This window comes from Poecilia mexicana, unplaced genomic scaffold (assembly GCF_051168715.1).
Source record: "Poecilia mexicana isolate PSO_F unplaced genomic scaffold, ASM5116871v1 scaffold_8, whole genome shotgun sequence".
Lineage (NCBI taxonomy): Eukaryota > Metazoa > Chordata > Actinopteri > Cyprinodontiformes > Poeciliidae > Poecilia > Poecilia mexicana.
Window position 1 is genome coordinate 25112922 of NW_028263377.1, and position 19060 is coordinate 25131981.

A 19060-nucleotide genomic window follows, 5' to 3' on the forward strand; every position below is an offset into this window, starting at 1 on the left:
AGATGGCGCCAAAGCTTCTGGAACAGAAGCAGGCGGACCCGAGTCCGTCCAAACGCTGATCTACAAATAATGCGCTCGGTCAAAAGGATTGTTTCTTTGGTTACGCAGATGTTTTATGAATCTGGGTTTCGCGTACGTGAGAGGATGTGCAGCAGCAAGGCCAGACACTGGTAACATTTTGTACTCGGCATGCTCTGCAATGGAGCGCCTGAGTAAAACGAATTACCACAGTTTGAGTAACTGACATGGGTGAAGGCACCTATGTTTCAGGAAAAGCCTGGCAGCTAAAGTAAAAGGTGGGTAACGTCAACTCATAATTTATAGCAAAGCTTCGCAGCTTGTAAACAGCAAGATGGCTACCGAGCTAATCAACGATCTGCAGTTAGCGGTTAGCAAAACACCCACGTTTGAAGACTAGATTCAACAATTTTGTCTGAAACTAAGAGTTCCTGCTCACCATTGTTAAACGCATAGTTTTAGAACATATCGATATTTCACCGAGAAAAAATAATTCTTGGTGTATTTTTCGAGAAAGACAAACGCACTGAAGTCAGTCTCACATTGATACCTTAAGAAAAAAGGATTATTCTGCTATTTTTAAGGACTCTAAATCCGTTTAGTCCAAGAAACAAAAATACTGACTCGTTAATTATAGAATGTTTTTTGCGATCTACGTATATATTTTAGCTTTTATCCTTAACCTAATATAAGGAAAGCCTAATTCCTCAAAGTTGTTAAAACAGCCGTTTACTCAAGCTATCAATCGGAAGCGAACTTCAGCGTTGCGAAAAAGAACATGGTGTTCAACTGCTAAAATGTATGCTAAAAAACAAAAAAAATGAAGCCTTAATCTAGTCTGTTATGAAGCCAGATTATGGATCTGGTGTTTCATATACAACAAACGCGCATCCTGTCAACATAACGCTGCTGTTTTGGTGTTTTTTGTCGTGCAACGTGAGAGATTTCCGTTAACATTCTATAGCTTCCATGCTAATTCCTGTGACCATTAAAGAATCTGACTCATTTGGTCAAACTCTGTCTCATACGGCTGTAATGACTACGTTTTGTTGTTAGTGAGCCCCCAGGAAGTGGACAGGCCAGCGGAAACACCTCCTCCTGTAGGGAAACCGGTTTGAGACGGCTGTCACTTGTAGATCAGGAGGCGAGGCTTTGGAGGCAGCATGCATTTGAAAGATAAGCTATCAAAATGTTTCAAGGACCTTGTTTTAACAACTCCACCTAGACATACCCTGCTCAGTTAAAAAAGACACCTCGGGCTTCAATGCACGGTAATTTGTCCATTTAGGAGTCGTTTTTCTTTTTCTTTTGGACAAACTCTGCAGCAAATCGCAGCTTTCTTCACTCCTGCTGGATGGTAGCGTTTTGTTGGACTAGTGCATGATGTTTTCGACCTGCTATTTTGTATGTTTTTGTTTATGCTTGGTCTGACAGGTGGGCAGGATGGGGGAGCGGACCGTTGGTGGCCCAGTGGCTGCGATCTCTCCAGTGCAGCAGATGCTGGCCTCTGGCACTGGAGCCCTCCTCACATCTCTATTTGGTTAGCTTATATAGAAACAACGAGAGCAAGAGCCGTAGAGTTTTTACTCCCATGTTTTCTTCCTTTTTGATTCTATTTGCACCTCTTTTGCTGCCCCTGTTGTGATTGGCTGTGTGGATTTGTTTACAGTCACTCCGCTGGACGTTGTGAAGATAAGGCTGCAGGCTCAGCAGACTCCCTTCCACCAGGGTAGGAAAACTGTTTCCTCGCGTCGCGTTAAGATGCCTGGTCTCTAACTGCTTTTGCGTTTGAAACTAACCCCTGCAAACGGCTTTCTTTCTGCTCCACCTTGGCTTCGTTTTCCAGCTTTGGGCCGTGAATCCGCTCCATGGGGTGGAGTCGGCCGCTCATCCAAATGTGAGTATTGATCTGCTGCAGCAGCGCACCGCACCCCGGTCTGATTGGAAAATATATAGGGCTGAAACGATTAATGGGGATTATTGAAATAATTGTCAACTAATTTAGTAATTGATTAATCATCAATTAATCAGGTAGTTTAATCTGGGGATTCAAACAAGCCGCTGCTACACAGAGCGGCTGTTACGAGTTCTTTCACAGAAAACAAGCCATAAAATAAAAATAATAAAGATGCGAGCGGAAACGATTTATCACTATTAATTGATTATTGAAATAATTGCTAACTAATTTAGTAATTGATTAATCATTAAGTGCAGTATACAGACTCAAAAACATGCAATTTGCAGAAAGAACAACACAGAGCTGTAATTAAGCCAAGATGTAAAATAATATATATATATAGATTTTGCAATTTAGATAAAAAAACCAACAACAAAATGTTTCTGTAAATAAATTTTTTTTAGTAAAACTCCTCAAGTGGCAGTTTAATTTCACTTGGTTCAAATTCTGTAAATAAAACAATTTCCTATTAAGCACCGTTCACTATTCAATCATTAACTGGAGCAAACAGACTGAAAAAGGCCATTTGCTGAAAAAACAACAGACTCTGAGCTTTAATTGAGCCAAAAAATGTACAATATATGTATACATTTTGCATTTAAGATCCAAAAAAATATTTTGTCTGTGATTATTTTGTACCCAGAACTCATCAAGTACCAGTCTCAGCTTCAAATGGTTCAAATTCTGTTTTAAAAAAATCTCAACTTTAAACACCTTTTGATATCTAATTATCAGTATTTAAAAAGTAATCAACATATCAGCCCTACACCTTATTGATATGTCAAGCAGAACGGGCTCAGCCATTATTGCATTTTATGTAATAAAACATTTATTTTCTTATGTAAGATGAATTGAAATTTTCATTTACATCTTTTCATGCATTTCTAATATTGTATAAAATGCTGCAAAATGTGCCACTTTTTTCCATCTCAATAATTGATAAGTAAAATAATCGTTAGCTGCAGCCCTATGAATATATTCCTGTTCAGCCTGGATGAACTCTTTCTGCTTGTGAAGCTAAAATAACCTCCGATAGTTTATTTATTTGGTCACTAATCAACCCAAAATAAACTGTAGCAAGGTCGGCCTCGTCTTATCTTCAGAGTCGTTGCCCCGTTTTTGTTGTTTCACATCCAGAAGCAAAGTTTGAGGGTAGAAAGTAAACATGTGCGTTATTGATTAGCATGCAGCTTCTGAAGCTTTGCTGTGTGTTTTGTCTGCAGGGAAATGTTTTCTGTACTGCAACGGCCTGATGGATCACATCTACGTCTGCCAGAACGGAACCAGCTGCTCCAGCTGGTACCGAACGCCGACGCATTTCAGTGGCACTTTGGTGAGCTGCATCACAGCTGCAGGTTTCAGATGATTTTTTAATATCTGCATAATTCACTGAGATGTTGTTTTTTTTGACGCAGGATGCTTTTGTGAAAATCACCCGCCATGAGGGACTCCGCTCTCTGTGGAGTGGGCTGCCACCGACGCTGTGAGTTTCAGGGCGGCGCTTTGGTTTCTTTCTATTTTTAAGGCGTTATTGTTTTCTCTAAATGCAGTCGGGCTCGTTTTGCATTTTACTCTGTTCAGATTCAGTTTTCCTTGAACTTCAGGAAACTTTCCATGAATTCAAAAGAAAACAAGCTGGAGGCCAGGGGAGGGGGCGGACATGTTTGTCCACTCAGCAGGTTTCTGCTCAGAGCTAACATTCTCAGACAGTCTGGCTACAACAGACAGAAACCTGCTCATGACTGCAGTGATGCGGCCTAGTCAAAGGTTTTTCACGCACTATCTGAACCGATTCAAGTCGGCAAACCAGAATCGTTATTTTGGTTAAACATGAACATCACAGTCTGCTCCTGGATGATTTTTGAGATTTTATTTTCCAAAATAAAAGGAACTTGAGAGTCAAACTGAATGAAGTTTCAGAGCAGATTGTCTGAAACTTGTTTTACCAGAAGCTAAATTACAATTTGGGTATTCAGTCAAAGTTAAAAATGAAGAAAAATCAAATTTCCATTAAGTTTCCGTTACTGAATGCCCTCTAGTTTTACAAATGTTTTTCTTTCTAACATTGTAACCTTGCTTGGCCTTGCAGATCTCTGCATATTTAAAACTTGATTTGTTCTTTCAAAGATGTATTCAAATGCACACAAATATAAAGAAATTATGAATACAAAATAAACGTCTGCTTTCAGAAGTTACACAAACATTACAATTTGACTCCCAGATTAGTTTTATGTTTAACATTATAGAGGTTAAGCATAACCTTTATGTCACCTTTTATACATGTTCCAGGTCAAAAATTACATTTACGCACAGACACAAATGCAGCATGGTGTGTTTAAGTGCTGTTGGAAAACTGGGTCATGTGCATGTTCTGTTGTTTCCTGTGATGGAGAATCAGGTCTAAGTTAGGAAAAAGGCAATTATCAGAATAAAGTCATAATATGGAGAATAAAATCATAAAGTAATAATAATATGATAAATATTTGTTGATGTGCTATACAAATAAAATTTGATTGATTAATTGAAATATGTAATGACACGAGAATTAAGTCCTAATTTGATGATGACACCTTGAAAAATAATTAAAATGTGAAAATAATGAATGTTTAGCATCTTGTGAAGTTATACTTTGGTATCGATTTTACAAGTAAAGAAATAATGAATCTTTTAAGACATTATTTGATCAAATTATAATCAATAGCAGAATTTTGCAGTGATTGTAGAAACAAAGAATCAATCTGTTCCTGTCAGATCCTGATCTCTGGAAACTTTGCTCTTATTAAAATAAAGTTTTTTACTTTATTCTGCTGCTGTTATGACTTTATTCTCGTAAATAAAAAATTACCTTAGTCTGGCCCAATATTCCGTCGTAATTTCCTTTAGTTATAACACAGACACTTAGATTTATTTTTTTAATGTTGAAAAATAGTTTATATAGGCATATATGCATCTATAATCCAAACAAATGTAAATATAAAGTTAAAAGAAACGTCCACTGGGAGGTGGAGCGGTTCTTTGACTGGGAGAAACGGTCAGTTTCCTCCCCATGGTTCTGTGTGTTTAACTCTGTTGAGCAATTTATTCGTTTCTAAATAAAAACAATGTTTCTTTGTATGTTTTTAATGTGTGAAGGGTGATGGCCGTCCCAGCCACAGTGATCTACTTCACCTGCTACGACCAGCTGAGGGACTTCCTGTGGTTCGGTTTGGGCCTCCAGGGCAGCCACGTCCCTCTTCTGGCCGGAGGGCTTGCCAGATGTAAGGGGAAGAAAAAAACCTCCTGTTGTTGTTTTTCTGTTGTTGTTTATCTGTAACATGTTGTTCTGATGGCAGTGGGCGCCGTGACGGTCATCAGCCCTCTGGAGCTGGTCAGGACCAAAATGCAGTCCAGGAAGCTGAGCTACAGCGAGCTGCGCGTGTGCATCCGCTCGGCGGTGGCCCAGAGCGGCATGCTGTCGCTGTGGAGGGGGTGGGGGCCCACCGTTCTCAGAGACGTGCCTTTTTCTGGTGAGATTCACTCACATCCTAGTTAAAGAGTCTAATTTCTATTCCTTTTCTAACTATTTGGAACTAATTTGTGATTGTAGATCGGTCTGTCACAATAACAGATCATTGTCTAGTGGACGATAAATGGTCCCACAGTTTATTGCTATAAACGATAATGTGTTGTTTTTTTTTAATATAATGGTAATAATGGCATAATAATGCAAGAACACATTCTCAAAGATAAAAAAAAACCCACTGGAACTGGAAGACATTTTAAATATCCAAAATAATACACAAAACAACAGAAACAACAAATAAAATGAATTATGAAATGTCCTTTAAAAAAAGGGCAGATTGAGACCAAAACACCAGACTGAAGACTTTTATCATCCAATTTTGGTAGAAAAAGAGAAAATAAATGTACCATAAATTATGGAAATGATTGAGTTTGTTCTAATTTATCATGCTATGAATAGATTAATTGTTGTAGATGGGTTCAGTGACACCCAGGTCTTTGTTTTACGCTGTTTGTGTTGTTGCAGCTTTGTACTGGTTTAACTACGAACTGGTGAAGGCCCAGCTGTGTGAGCAGTACGCATCGCCCAACGCCAACTTCTCCATCAGCTTCACTGCTGGAGCCGTTTCTGGAGCCGTGAGTCTTCGGCAGCGCTGACACTGTCGACCCACTTTGAATGACTTAATGTAGAGCAGATGCTGAATCAATGTCTCCTAAACACCAACAGTGTTGGGAAAGTCTGAATTTAATTTAACTTTTAGGAAAAAGAAGCTTCAGTTTGAACAAAATATCTTTATTTTCAGGCTGCATCCATCTTATATTCATATCGTTCTACCTTAACATGACTAGTTGGATTGTTTAAATGTAATAATTATTTCTTATTTCTTATGGCCCAATAACTTATTGGTCTGTGTAATTAAAATAAAGGTTGGCTTATATTCAGTACGTTAAACTAACTTTATTGAAATTCTGGGAATTTTTTTTTTTTGTTAAATTTGTTTTTTTGTTCCGAGGTAAATGAGAGAAACAGTATTTTTTTGGGAAAATTTTTGAAAAATGTTTGAATTTTACTGTGTTTGTGTGTGTGTGTGTGTGTGTGTGTGTGTGTGTGTGTGTGTGTCTGTTCAGGTCGCTGCTGTCCTGACGCTGCCGTTCGACGTGGTGAAAACTCGGCGGCAGATCCAGCTGGGAGAAATGGACTCTCTGGGAGGTTGGTTCTTCTTCTCCTGTATTTAAAAAGATTTAAAGTTTTAAAAGATTTCAAATGAACTTGCTGCTGTTTGTTTCCAGTTTCCAGAAAGGGAACTGCTTCCACTTGGCACATCATGAAGGAGATCTGGTCTGAGCTGGGCTACAGAGGCCTCTTTGCAGGTACACACACAGACATATTTTAAATAAAAATCTCTTGTTTTCTTTGCCTGGAAGTTAAAAACATATTTTTTGTTTAGGTTTTCTGCCCAGAGTGATCAAAGTGGCGCCAGCCTGCGCTGTCATGATCAGCAGCTATGAGTTCGGGAAGGCTTTCTTCCAGAAGGTGAACCTGGACCGACAGCGCCTGGCGCCATGAACTCCTCCAGCAGGGGGCGCTGTTGGCCTGGAAATAAGAGACGCACCTCCATCCTTCCTGCATGCCTGATAAAACTTCCTAAAGGCTTAAGGAGACGTTTGGGTGCTCACGTTTAGACATTTGGACTCGACCTGAACCCGCTCACCCGCTGTGCATGGCAGTGGCCCAAACTCAAAGACTGCAACTTGATCCGTACTGTAGCATGAGGTCCAGATAAAATGCTTTACCACGTTTTCTGTTGTCCTGTTGCAGTAAAACATGACAATTTTAGCAACTGTCTGCTGTGTAGATAACTTTAAGAAAATGTTTGAATGCGGATTGAGTTATATTTCATATGCAACAAGAGACCTGTGGGTAGAAACTGAAACTCATTGAGACTTTTCAGATTAGTGAGTGAATACTTCAGACACTGGACCAGAAAATGAGAAAATGTTGAAGGATGTAAATGTTTTCTGTTTTATAAGAAATTGTATTAAAATGTTACAACCTGGTTATTGTCCAATGAGTGACTTCTTTCCAGTTTTACTTTATTATGAGATAAATCTAATTAGGGATAAAAACTATTTTGCAAAATTTATTGTCTTGATATCAGGCTGGTCAGTATAACTATTCAAAAGTAAGTCATGGGGAAAAAAAGAAGTGAGGAAATGTGGATTTAATTCACCTTCCCATCCATACCGTCCGGCTTCCCTTTCTGAGAACAATTGTCCGTGAATCATGATGTTGCCACCACCGTGTTTCAGTGTGTGGATGGTTTACAAGTCTTTTTGTTTATTGGTCTAATCCAGGGTGTCGAACTCCAGTCCTCTGCTGTCCTGCAGTTTTTAGATGTGCCACAGGTACAAAACACTGGAATGAAACGGCTTCATTACCTCCTCCTTGTGTAGATCAGATCTCCAGAGCCTTAATGACCTAATTATTCTCCTCAGGTGTGGTGCAGCAGAGGCACATCTAAAAGTTGCAGGACTGGAGTTTGACACCTGTGGTCTAATCCAACATGATATTCTTCATTAAATGTTCCAAAAATTGTTTCTCTTTTCAAAGAGCAGCAGGCCACCAGCAGGTGGCAGCTTTGTACCATTTTGTAATTTTTAAATAAAACTTAAGTATTTTCTTACAGGAGCAACAATATTATAAAATATTGCAATAATAAAAGGATAAATTTCAGAAAACTGCTAAATCCCATGGTAATTTGAATAGAAAATACATTTTAGCCTTACATAAATAAGATCGGCATCTCCATCCAGTTTGTTAGCATGAAGTGATCTAAAATGTTCTGGAATACGAATGCATTGGCTGTGGACTTCAGAAAACTCAGTGGACCAGAACCATCACTGAGTCCCTCTCATCTCTTCCTCCAGACTTTGGGTCCCTTGACTTCCAAATGAAGTGCAGAATTTACTTTGATCTGAAAACAAGACTTTGGACTACAGAGCATCAGTCCAGTTCTGGATCTGCTCAGTCCAGTTCTGGATCTACTCAGTCCAGTTCTGGATCTGCTCAGCCCAGGTGTGGCATCCGTCTGCGTGTCACGGATCTTCATGTTCACTCCTTTGGAAACTCCCAGATTCTTGAATGCAAACTTCTCAAGACTGCCGTTCTCCTTGTTGCTGGTTCAACTTTTCATAATACACTTCTTCCTTCCACTCAATTTTCTGTTAAAAAGGCACTGTTCTGTAAAATCTACTTTTTTGTTTAGCTTTACATCATGTTATAATGTTATTCCCTCATCAAAAACATTCCTGGAGTGTTGATTTTTTCATGAAGGTTTGAGAAATCCTTTAATCTCCATGGCAACCATTCATCTAAAATGCCTGAATGGTTGGAGTAGCCCTGCCCTCAGTTTCCAACCTTTCCTCCCACTCAGCTCCTTCAGACTAGCCAGTCGCAATTAGCAAACACCTGGTGTAACTGCTCATCTGCTGAGCTCATTAAACTTCTCAGAGAAATGCTGGTAAAAATGTTCCCAGCATTTCTCTGCTCCTCTGTTAACAAATGGTTTATAGAGGAACCATGTTGCGATGACACAAGAACATCTTATAGCCATGCAAATAGTGCTGTGCTATAAGCAGCACTATTTGCCTGTGGTCTAATCTAACATGACATTCTTCATTAAATGCCTCTTTAATATTCTTGGACACACAACTCTGAACAGCTTGTTCAGCAATAACCTTTACTGTTTTCCCCTTCTTGTGAAGGGAGTTTATGATGATCATGTGGCTGAAAGAGACCATTTAAAGCCATGGGAAACCTTCACTGTTTTATGTTTCCACAAATGACAATTTTCCCACTATTCTAATTTTCTGAGACACTGGAATAAACAATAAGCAAGGATTTGAAATATACCCTAATGATGAAAGGGTTTTACGTTCTGGAATGAGTGAAAAAAATATAGATTTCTTTTCACAAACTTAACATCTTTTTCTCCCAGGTTTTCACAGGAGGCCCCTTTGGTCTCAGGGGCCCTTTTGGTCTCAGGGGCCCCAGTCTCATAATCCTAACAATCATACTGGTGTTATTCACAAAAAATGAAACAGAAATCTGCAGGATTTACTGCTACACTTAGGTAGACCGCACCTAGAAAGTACAGTAGAGGAGAAACGAAAGTAAAACAGGCGAAGTCCATGTTTGGACTTCCTGGAGGTTTTTATAAGAGGAAAGGTGAGATTCAGGCTGCACTCTGAGACCAACACGGACAGAGGTAAGTCAGGAGGACACAAACTTTAATATTTCTCTAAAAAGGTTGATTTTAAACAGGAAATATGTTCAACTGATAATCAAGATAAACTTCAGTTTAATATTGTATTTAAAAGATCTATCAATGAAACTGTTTCACTGGGTTAAAGAGAAGCGAAAATCAACTAAATCTGATTTTGTTCAAACAAATTAAGCACAATTTCATTAAACTCAAAGATGAAATGCTTCTTATAAAGTGAAGCGGTTTTCTCAGCAGACTGGGTTATGTAAAACTATGACAGGTGGCAGAGTTGCACTTGGTAGAACTGCACATCATCTGAGGTTATATTATTTATATATTTCATTATAGGAGCACCTTCTCGGTGCAACGCAGTTAAAAATGTTATCAAAGGGTTAACAGAGTCCTAACGTTGTGATGACTTCCTGAAAGTATCATTTCAGAAAGAGCAGAAGTTGTAAAGAGACAGAGGCCCAATTTCAAGATAAAAAATAGCGCTATGTCCCTGGAAAACACATAATACTGCCTCTTTAAAAGAAACTTTAAAAATAATTAAGAACATTATTATAAAACAGGGCAGTAACTAAAACACTCATAGGGTTTGAGAAAACTAGAGAGTAGAAAACTCTCCTGGTAAGACTTCACAATTCGATTTGATAAAATACATGAATAGATTTAAATGTTTCCTTTCCTGCAGGGATTCTGACGCTAACATGAGCAGGGTACAGTGGGCTGAAGATGACTTTGCTCTTCCTTCTGGAGTATCTCGATTACTTACTCCACAGCCGGCAGACGGCCAAATCTACCTCATGTATCACGGCACCTCCAGGAATAACGCTGAGAAAATCCTTAAGAGCGGTTTCCGTCAGTCTGAAGATGGGATGCTTGGTCCTGGGGTCTACCTCAGCAGAGACCTGCAAAAAGCAAGTCGCTATCCTATTGGTCATCGTGATGAAGACAAAGTGGTCATCGTGGTTCAGGTCAATGTGGGGAGGGTGAAATGCATCGATCGCCAGAACCACCCTCTGCAGAAGACCTGGCATGACGATGGGTATGACACCGCCTGGGTGCCGCCCAACTGCGGGATGGTGCCAAGCGGCCTGGAGGAGGACTGCGTCTGGGATCCTGCTCGGATCAAGACCCTTCACCTCATTAAACCCATTATAATCCCAGGCCAGACCTACTCGGGTAGCGCTGATTACCAGTAAAATGTTTACATGATTTACAAGTTAAAACAAGTGATGACTGATTCAAATGTTGTATGTTTGGATGAAGAAAATCATGTTTTACTCTGTCATTTTGACCTGAGAAATAAAATTTTTAAAGTTTAAAGTTGTGACTCTGATTCTAAATTAAAACATTTCAGTCTCTGATATCAGTTAAAAAACTGCAGTTATGTAACTTTATTTTAAAAGTTGTGGAGATATGAGCCACTCAGACATACCTCCATGTCTCCCAAACTGTTAGTCATTTTTTCTAAATTAAAATATTATCAAGAAGTTAATTTATTTTAGTAATTGAATCAAACTCTTATAAAGATTCGACACATATAGTGTGGTATAGGAGCAATAAACAACCAAAGTTATTTATTTTAGCTTTTGTTAACTTTGTTGATTCTGGATTGTAATGGAAATCCAATGTGTCTCAGAAAATTCAAATATGATATAAGATAAACAAAAAAGATATTTTAAACTGAAATGTCAGTGAGATTCTTTTACAAATTGTTCTACACAAAGTGACCTCTGAGATTGCAGTAAATTTTATATTGGGGTATCAGATTAAAAAGACTAAATTCAGGTGAAGATTTTTTTTGACAACTATCCATGAATTTATATTTGGATAAAATTATTTTCTTCACACTTGACATCACATTAACTTTTATTGTGACAAAATGTAGAAAAGTTCAATGTGAATAATACTGGAGTGCAATTTACCCCCAAAAATAGTTTAAATGTTGGAAACTGTGATTTTTCAATAAACAGAGTCAAGAAAAAGTCTTGTTGTTTACTGAGGGTAAGCAACAGCAAATAAAAGTGCAATTAGAATGCTTTAAAAAAATATGTAAATGTTTAATTCATTTTTTTCATAAGGTTGTGGGTATGTATGTGTTTTGTTGTTTCTTATTTTTTTCTTTTTGTTTTGTTTGGATATGGAGTCTGAAATAAAGTTTCTATCTGTGATAAAAATGAACAACTGATATTTTTGTTGTTGTCTAGTAGAACAGCGACACCAAGTGGCTACATGTGGAAAGTGGCGTAACATATTTAGAAAATAGTCACGCAGATTCTCGCGATAATTCCTGAGCTATATATTAGCAGTTTTCCTCGTTTCAGGCCTCTTTCAATCGGACGGGAGACAAAATGGTGAGAAGGCTTCCTTTGATTGTTGTTCATTGATGAATCCATTACTAATCTTATCCATCACTCATAGTTCCACACATAAGAACATCTACAGTACCTTTATGTTGGTGTTTGATTGTATTTTTGTATAAATTTCTTACAGTTTTAGTAGAAATTTTCAACTTTTTGGAGTGCATGTGTAGACAGTCCGCAGGCTCTGGATCCAACATGGCCTTATGAACCAGGCCGAAAGGTTACGCTTATAACAAATAATGCCCCTAAGCATTTAGCTTGATTAATTTTATGAATGAAAACAGCATTTTAGTGTGTCAAGAATAAAAAGCCGAGATGTTAATTCAAACTAGTTGCATGTAGGCTAATGGCTAATAGCATGCTAAAAGCCGGTTTCCCGCACCACTTCGATAAATGTAGGCATATAATGTTAATTTCGAAAGCTAATTATTATCCTTTACTCAACAGTCCCACCGTAAGTTTTCGGCTCCGCGACACGGATCCCTGGGCTTCCTGCCCCGCAAAAGAAGTCGCCGTCATCGCGGTAAGGCCAAGAGCTTCCCGAAGGATGACCCCAGCAAGCCGGTTCACCTGACGGCCTTCCTGGGCTACAAGGCCGGCATGACGCACATCGTCCGGGAGGTGGACAGACCCGGTTCAAGTAAGCATCGTTATTCCTAATGGCACTAAATCATGAAAGAGGCATAATTAAGACACTTAAAACTGGCAGCGGTTTCTAGCTGAATGCTACAATAAAACGACCATTTCACTATTTTATATTGGATTATTTTTAATTGCACTTCTGATCTTTTATAGTTTAAGTTCTTGTGTTTAATCAAAGGTTAAATTATCACTTGATGACCAGATGTTTTCTTTTCTGGTTTTACAAATGAGGTTTGTTGGATGAATACTTGACAAAACTTAAAAATTGAGAGAATTTATCTTAATATTGCAATAATTTTTGTGACATTCGTCACCCTGCAGATTCAATTCTGTTTTTTTGAACAGTGAAATGTTTTTTTTTCTGGAAGCATTTGTTGCAGAAACCTTAATTTTTTGTTTTTAGATTAAATATTTCTCATTGAGTTTAAAAGCGCCAGAGTTCTGCCTGTGATGAGACTCTCGACGGGCGGACAGAATGGGTTTATCCCCCTTGCTGAATGTCGAGTCCTGAGCGCAGCCGATCTATTCAGCGTGGTTAAATATGGAAATCAGCGTTAAGAGATAAGCATAATATGTTTTTATTTCAACGCAGAGGTCAACAAGAAGGAAGTGGTGGAGGCCGTGACCATCGTGGAGACTCCACCCATGATCGTAGTCGGGGTCATCGGCTACGTCAACACGCCCCGCGGCCTGCGCTCCTTCAAGACCATCTTCGCCGAGCACATGAGCGACGAATGCAAGCGCCGCTTCTACAAGAACTGGTGAGCGCCGTCCGTAGTCGGCCATCTTTGTTTGTTTGAAGCACATGTTGGCCGCCAGTGGAGACAAAGCTGAGCGAGTCTAACGTTTGCGGCGATCCTACGGTAGCTCCGCTCGGGTGCAGCGCACCCCGATGAGCGCCGGGCTCCGCTGGCCGGTGGAAAGTGCTGCTTAGAAACCGAGCCATGAGCCGAAACGTTTGTCCAACCCGGTCTGATCCGGCTTGGCAGCTGTGCACCGTGCTCCTCCGCTGACCCCTGCAGGGGTTATGAGGGGCCGGCGCCAACCTCTGCTGTAATCTCAGGTACAAATCCAAGAAGAAGGCCTTCACCAAGTACTGCAAGAAATGGCAGGATGAGGATGGCAAGAAGCAGCTGGAGAAAGACTTTGCTGCCATGAAGAAGTACTGCCAGGTCATCAGAGTCATCGCCCACACACAGGTTGGTCTCCAGGAAACATCACTCTGTACATTACTGGGTTGGACAGCGCCGGTTAGCCGCTGCAGCTAGTGCACAAGTTGCATTTCTATTAATGATAAAGTTGCACAATTTGAAATGGTCAGTTAAAAAAAATGTTTTTAGCTAGGAAGTTTTCACACTGAGGTGAGGTCATCTTTCAGCCAGATTGAGGTAAATTTATTTTGTGAAACTAAAATGGAAACATTTGTTTTCATTACATTAGTCACATGATCAACAGCCAGATATTACCACTGGCAGAAACGACAAAGACGACGACAGGAAGTTGTAGGTTTTAATGACTTGTTCATGTGTCCAGTTTTTCATATTCTTGGTGTAATTGTGTAGGTTTTGCTTAGCAACGGCGCACGTTTACATTTCGTCCAATCCAGTAATATATACTTAAATAATCTGAAAGAAAATCCCTTTCCTGTCGGTGATGAGACCACGGAAACCGCGTCAGGCATGGCGCCCGATTCTTATGAGGAGATCTTCCATGCTGCCTTCCTTCTGAGACGACGCGGCGTTAAACCGCGTCGTCTGCGCTACAGGAAGTTCATGCTAACTCGTTACGTTTCTGTGCAGATGCGCCTGCTGCCTCTGAGGCAGAAGAAGTCCCACCTGATGGAGGTGCAGCTGAACGGCGGCACCATCTCCGACAAGGTGGACTGGGCCCGCGAGAAGCTGGAGCAGATGGTGGCGGTCAGCACCGTCTTCACCCAGGACGAGATGATCGACGTCATCGGCGTCACCAAGGGTCACGGCTACAAGGGCGTCACCAGCCGCTGGCACACCAAGAAGCTCCCCCGCAAAACGCATCGTGGTCTGCGTAAGGTGGCCTGCATCGGCGCCTGGCATCCGGCCCGCGTGGCGTTCTCGGTCGCCCGCGCCGGTCAGAAGGGCTACCACCACCGAACAGAGATCAACAAGAAGATCTACAAGATAGGCCAGGGCTACCACACCAAGGACGGGAAGCTGGTGAAGAACAACGCCTCCACAGAGTACGATCTGACCAACAAGAGCATCAATCCCCTGGTAAGAGACGCTCCCCTTCCTCTGGTCAGAAGGTCTGAAACTGAAGGTTCTCAGTCGGTTTATTTTATGGTTTCAGGGCGGGTTTGTTCACTACGGAGAGGTGACCAACGACTTCGTCATGGTGAAGGGCTGCGTCGTGGGAACCAAGAAGAGGGTGCTGACTCTGCGCAAGGTGAGGAGGAAAAGTTTTTTTATTTTTTATGTTATGAAAACTATTGGGTGGTAAACCAGGTTTGTCCAAATCTTTGGATTTTGAGGATGTAATTTTTCATCAACCTTTTCCACAGTTCATAGTAATTTTTTATTACAAAGCAGAATAAAGACATAATTTTACTAGAATACTTTAAAATAACTAGAAACTGCAAAAAAAAAGAAATCTTGTTCTTTTGTGCAACAAGTGTAAAACTTGATTCATGATGGTCTTTAAAAGGTCTTAAACTTGAGCTGCTGAAACACCAGAAACTAAAACCTGTTCTCTTCTTCTTCTTCAGTCTCTGCTGGTGCAGACCAGCCGCCGCGCTCTGGAGAAGATCGACCTCAAGTTCATCGACACCACCTCCAAGTTCGGCCACGGCCGCTTCCAGACGTTGGAGGAGAAGAAGAACTTCATGGTGAGAAGCGCTCGGCCCTTGGTGAACTTCGCTCTGCACTGTTCGTAACCTGGTTCAGCCTCCAGTGTGAACTCTGGGTTCCATTCCAGTGCCACAGTGACCTCCAGTGAGGCAGGGGAGCCGGTCCTGCTTGTGCCGGCTCCCTGTTCACTCTCTGGGAACACGGCCCGCTCCGAGCCCGGACCGGGTTCTGTTTTGTCTGTTTTGTGAAACTGACCGGGTTTGTTTTCTGTTTTCCACAGGGGCCGCTGAAGAAGGACCGCATCGCCAAGGAGGAGACGGTTTAACGTCTGCTGTGGCGACGGGAAATGTCACTGCTGTTCTGCAGAGTTTAATAAAAATCTGGAAAGAAAAACGACTTGGTTTGTTTTTTTTACTTAAGAAAAACTGCGTACACAAACTGCCCTGAAACGTCATAAAAGAGCAGCTTGTATGACAAATTCTTAAGCTTTACGTTATAAAATAAAATCTTGGAGAGTTGCTTTGGTTCTGTTTGAGAAAACAAAATCAAAGGAAAAAAACATTTTAAATTCGTTTTACATCTTCCAAAGCGAATGGTTGGCCTTAGCTCCGCCTTTGAGGTGTAGCTCCTCCCCCACTCAGCTCCTTCAAACTAGCCAGCAATTAGCAAACACCTGGTGGGACTAAATCATCTGAACTCATTATAGGAGCAACTTCTCAGAATCGTTGCTAAAAATGGTAAAGGTTTAGAGAAGCCATGTGATGACTTCCTGAAGGCAGAGTTTGAGAGGCTCCCAATTTAAAAATTATTACACCATATATGATTTACATATACATGATTTACATGAAGTACTATCTAAAACATTTTGATAATTCTTCAGCTTTAAGCTACATCAGGAACCTAAATGAACCGTTTTAATGGAGGAAGAAGCAAAACGAGAGTTTGATATTCAAAAGCTTATCATTTGATTAAAAGCCTAAAATTGGAAAACATTTATAGTTGAAACAAGATATTTTCATACATTTGATGAGATGACCAGAGCTGGGTAGTAACTAGTTTAATTTGCTCAATTTGAGAAATTTTTTTTGAAATATTGTACATTTAGAAATATTTTTATTATGCTTTGCTTTTTAACTTTGAGGTAATTCTCCAATGAAGTATTTAGACTCTTGAGTAACTTTTCTGGATTTTATACCCTCTGAATGAAAAACATGTTTTAGCCAAAAATTCACCAAACACCCCTGTAGTTTAGTTTCAATAGTTTTTATTTTTTTATTGAAACTAATTTTTTTTTTTTTTGCTTGATATTTTTTTGTTGAGAATTGTAATAATAGTTCTTAAAATACTAAAATGTCCACTTTATAATTTGGTCTGTCTGAATTTTTAAATATGAAATGGGTAATAATTTCATCAGTTACTCAACACTTTTTACCAAATACTTCTTTACTTGTACCTCAGTTATGTATTTAATGGCTACTTGATACTTTTAAAAATATGTTGAAGTAGCGCTACCCTTATTTGGCTACAATTTTTGGGTACTTTACTCACCTCTGAAGGCAAAATGCACCTTTTCCCCTCGCTCCAGTTAAATCAAATCAAACTTCATGTTTTGTCAGAATTAGTAAAGTGATTCCAGCTCCTAGATGTCGTGTGAAACACCGCCCTCTGGTGGCGCGATATGAGAACTGCAGCGCTGCTGCTGCCGGAACGCCGTGTTCATGAACGGACCTGGAATACTAATGCAGCGCTGCAGAGGGGGAGGTTCACGTCCAGTTTCATCTGCAAGACACCTGATTGACCTGTGGAGCTTCCTGCTGTGTGCGACACGTTTAGATGGCCGTAAAGGTAAATTATTGTCTGGCAGGAAGCTAAACATCCAGCAGAACAAAATGATAAATGCATTAAGGAAATTCTTACTGGACCGTTTCTCATCATTAGAGTTCCAAACATTTCAAAATGTACAAATTTAAAAATATTTGTTCATTTAAAGAATAGTACATAAGGAAAGTATGTAAAGTGCAAACTTTAAAGGGACACTTGGGTAAAATTAACTTTTTTCATATTTCCATCATGTTATGATGTTGTTCCCTCATCAAAAACACACCTGGAGTGTTGTCTTGAATCTTTCAATGCTTCTTGGAAAAATCCTTTAATCTCCATGGCAAACATTCAGCTAAAACCCCCGGGTGGACTTGGTGGACAGCTCCTTCAGACTAGCCAGCAGCAATTAGCTGTGAATCAGATGAGATCGTGAGAGGAGCTACTTCTCAGAGCAACGCTGGTAAAATCATTAAAGGGTTAATAGGAACCATGTTTTGATGACTTATTGAAGGTAGAGCTTCTTAAAGACACAGAGGTCCAATTTCAAAGTGTTAAATCAGGAAATATATGTATATTTTTTAATTTACAACTAAAAGCAATGTAGATGGGCCCCATAAGGGAAAAGAAGGGCAGAGAATATGGGCCCCATATGGGTTTGTCCGCGGTTTCCATGGTTTACCCATGTAGGGCCCATATAGGCGGTGCCCCTACATGGGTAAACCCATGTGAGGCCACCACGGAAACCGTGGACAAACCCATATGGGACCCATATTGTCTGCCCTCCTTTTCCCCATATGGGGCCCACCTAGGTATGCTGGCAGGGGTAGTTACTTGATTGTGCTATAAAATGGTATTATGTGGCTGGAAAACACACAACACCGTCTCTTCCCCTCTCTGTTGGAGCAGGAGCCGGATCATGTGTGATAATGGTCCTGAGTCTGAAGTCGTCCCCTCCTGTCAGACGCACAGCCACTTCCCCGGCCGCTGCAGCCGTGCCAGCCGGACGTCCGCGGTGCCAGGAAGCACGCTGACATGCGTGTGTGCATGCAGAGCGCTCACTCACACCCTGATCCACACGAATCAGAGTCCTGGCCCTCCGCTCTGCTGGCCCAGCATGTCCCCTCGTTACCTGGCTGCCGTCCCACTAACAACAGCTGCTACCACGGCTCTGGACTGGAGGTCCCTCTGCAGGGCCACACACACACACACACACACACACCCACACGCGCACACACACACACACACACCTACACGCACGCAAAGATTGTTTCTGTATTAGGACAATTTCTGACTTCTGTTCCCTTTTCTAAACCCAGATTTAGCTTAATCTAAACATAGACGTTACCCAAATACGACGGTGTAATCGGGTCATTGTAGATAATAAAAAGGGTTGAATTTTTCCCCTCAAAACTACAGAAAATTTTGAGATTAACTTCAGAAATTTTCTAGAAAAAAAAATTTAAAAGTCCAAAATTTGATAGAAAAACCCACAATTTTGAGATTAATCTCAGAAATATTCTAGAAAAAAACAAAACAATTTCTGAGCTTGAAAAGACAGAAAATTTGCTAGAAAGAAACACTAAAATTTTGAGATTAATCTCAGACATTTTCTAGAAAAATAAAACAAGGAAATGTCTGATTTCCAAAAGTCAAAAATAAAACGTG

The 19060-nt window shown here is 40.3% G+C and overlaps 3 protein-coding genes and 2 non-coding genes across 8 annotated transcripts; all 5 read left to right on the forward strand.

The window, feature by feature from the left end:
• Positions 1-19: 19 nt before the first annotated feature.
• slc25a39 (solute carrier family 25 member 39) lies at positions 20-7533 on the forward strand. 4 transcript variants are annotated; one of them, XM_088007777.1, is made up of 13 exons: positions 21-296; positions 1075-1289; positions 1453-1558; positions 1688-1747; positions 1865-1915; positions 3199-3308; positions 3391-3458; positions 5108-5232; positions 5308-5481; positions 6003-6112; positions 6605-6686; positions 6767-6847; positions 6925-7533. In XM_088007777.1, exons 3-13 carry the CDS (start codon positions 1462-1464, stop codon positions 7041-7043), a joined length of 1077 nt encoding a protein of 358 aa, XP_087863903.1. In that variant the 5' UTR covers positions 21-296; positions 1075-1289; positions 1453-1461; the 3' UTR covers positions 7044-7533. The 4 variants fall into 4 exon arrangements, with proteins under 4 accessions (XP_014855652.1, XP_087863903.1, XP_087863902.1 ...); XM_088007776.1 differs by having other exon boundaries at positions 1075-1558; XM_015000164.2 differs by lacking the exon at positions 1075-1289 and having other exon boundaries at positions 27-296.
• Positions 7534-9676: 2143 nt separating this feature from the next.
• LOC148158122 (uncharacterized) lies at positions 9677-11070 on the forward strand. The gene is made up of 2 exons (XM_088007778.1): positions 9677-9744; positions 10436-11070. The coding sequence occupies exon 2, from the start codon at positions 10452-10454 to the stop codon at positions 10944-10946; it is 495 nt and encodes a 164-aa protein (XP_087863904.1). The 5' UTR covers positions 9677-9744; positions 10436-10451; the 3' UTR covers positions 10947-11070.
• A 969-nt stretch (positions 11071-12039) lies between these two features.
• rpl3 (ribosomal protein L3) lies at positions 12040-15967 on the forward strand. The gene is made up of 8 exons (XM_015000163.2): positions 12040-12101; positions 12558-12750; positions 13345-13513; positions 13816-13951; positions 14552-15001; positions 15078-15173; positions 15493-15612; positions 15855-15967. The coding sequence occupies exons 1-8, from the start codon at positions 12099-12101 to the stop codon at positions 15897-15899; spliced, it is 1212 nt and encodes a 403-aa protein (XP_014855649.1). The 5' UTR covers positions 12040-12098; the 3' UTR covers positions 15900-15967.
• LOC148158123 (small nucleolar RNA U83B) lies at positions 14398-14487 on the forward strand. The gene has a single exon (XR_015764133.1). It is a non-coding gene; the product is annotated as a small nucleolar RNA U83B (small nucleolar RNA).
• Positions 15646-15778, forward strand: LOC148158124 (small nucleolar RNA SNORA54). Its single transcript, XR_015764138.1, has one exon. It is a non-coding gene; the product is annotated as a small nucleolar RNA SNORA54 (small nucleolar RNA).
• Positions 15968-19060: the final 3093 nt, after the last annotated feature.

Excerpts from the sequence above, each read along its gene's own strand:
- slc25a39 (XM_088007776.1), top strand. The coding sequence starts at position 1,462 with ATGGGGGAGCGGACCGTTGGTGGCCCAGTGGCTGCGATCTCTCCAGTG. Across the intron at positions 1,748-1,864 it reads GCAGACTCCCTTCCACCAGG|CTTTGGGCCGTGAATCCGCT; the intron begins GTAGGAAAACTG and ends TTCGTTTTCCAG. Across the intron at positions 5,482-6,002 it reads CAGAGACGTGCCTTTTTCTG|CTTTGTACTGGTTTAACTAC; the intron begins GTGAGATTCACT and ends GTGTTGTTGCAG.
- LOC148158122 (XM_088007778.1), top strand. The coding sequence starts at position 10,452 with ATGAGCAGGGTACAGTGGGCTGAAGATGACTTTGCTCTTCCTTCTGGA.
- rpl3 (XM_015000163.2), top strand. Across the intron at positions 15,174-15,492 it reads GGGTGCTGACTCTGCGCAAG|TCTCTGCTGGTGCAGACCAG; the intron begins GTGAGGAGGAAA and ends CTTCTTCTTCAG. Across the intron at positions 15,613-15,854 it reads AGGAGAAGAAGAACTTCATG|GGGCCGCTGAAGAAGGACCG; the intron begins GTGAGAAGCGCT and ends TGTTTTCCACAG.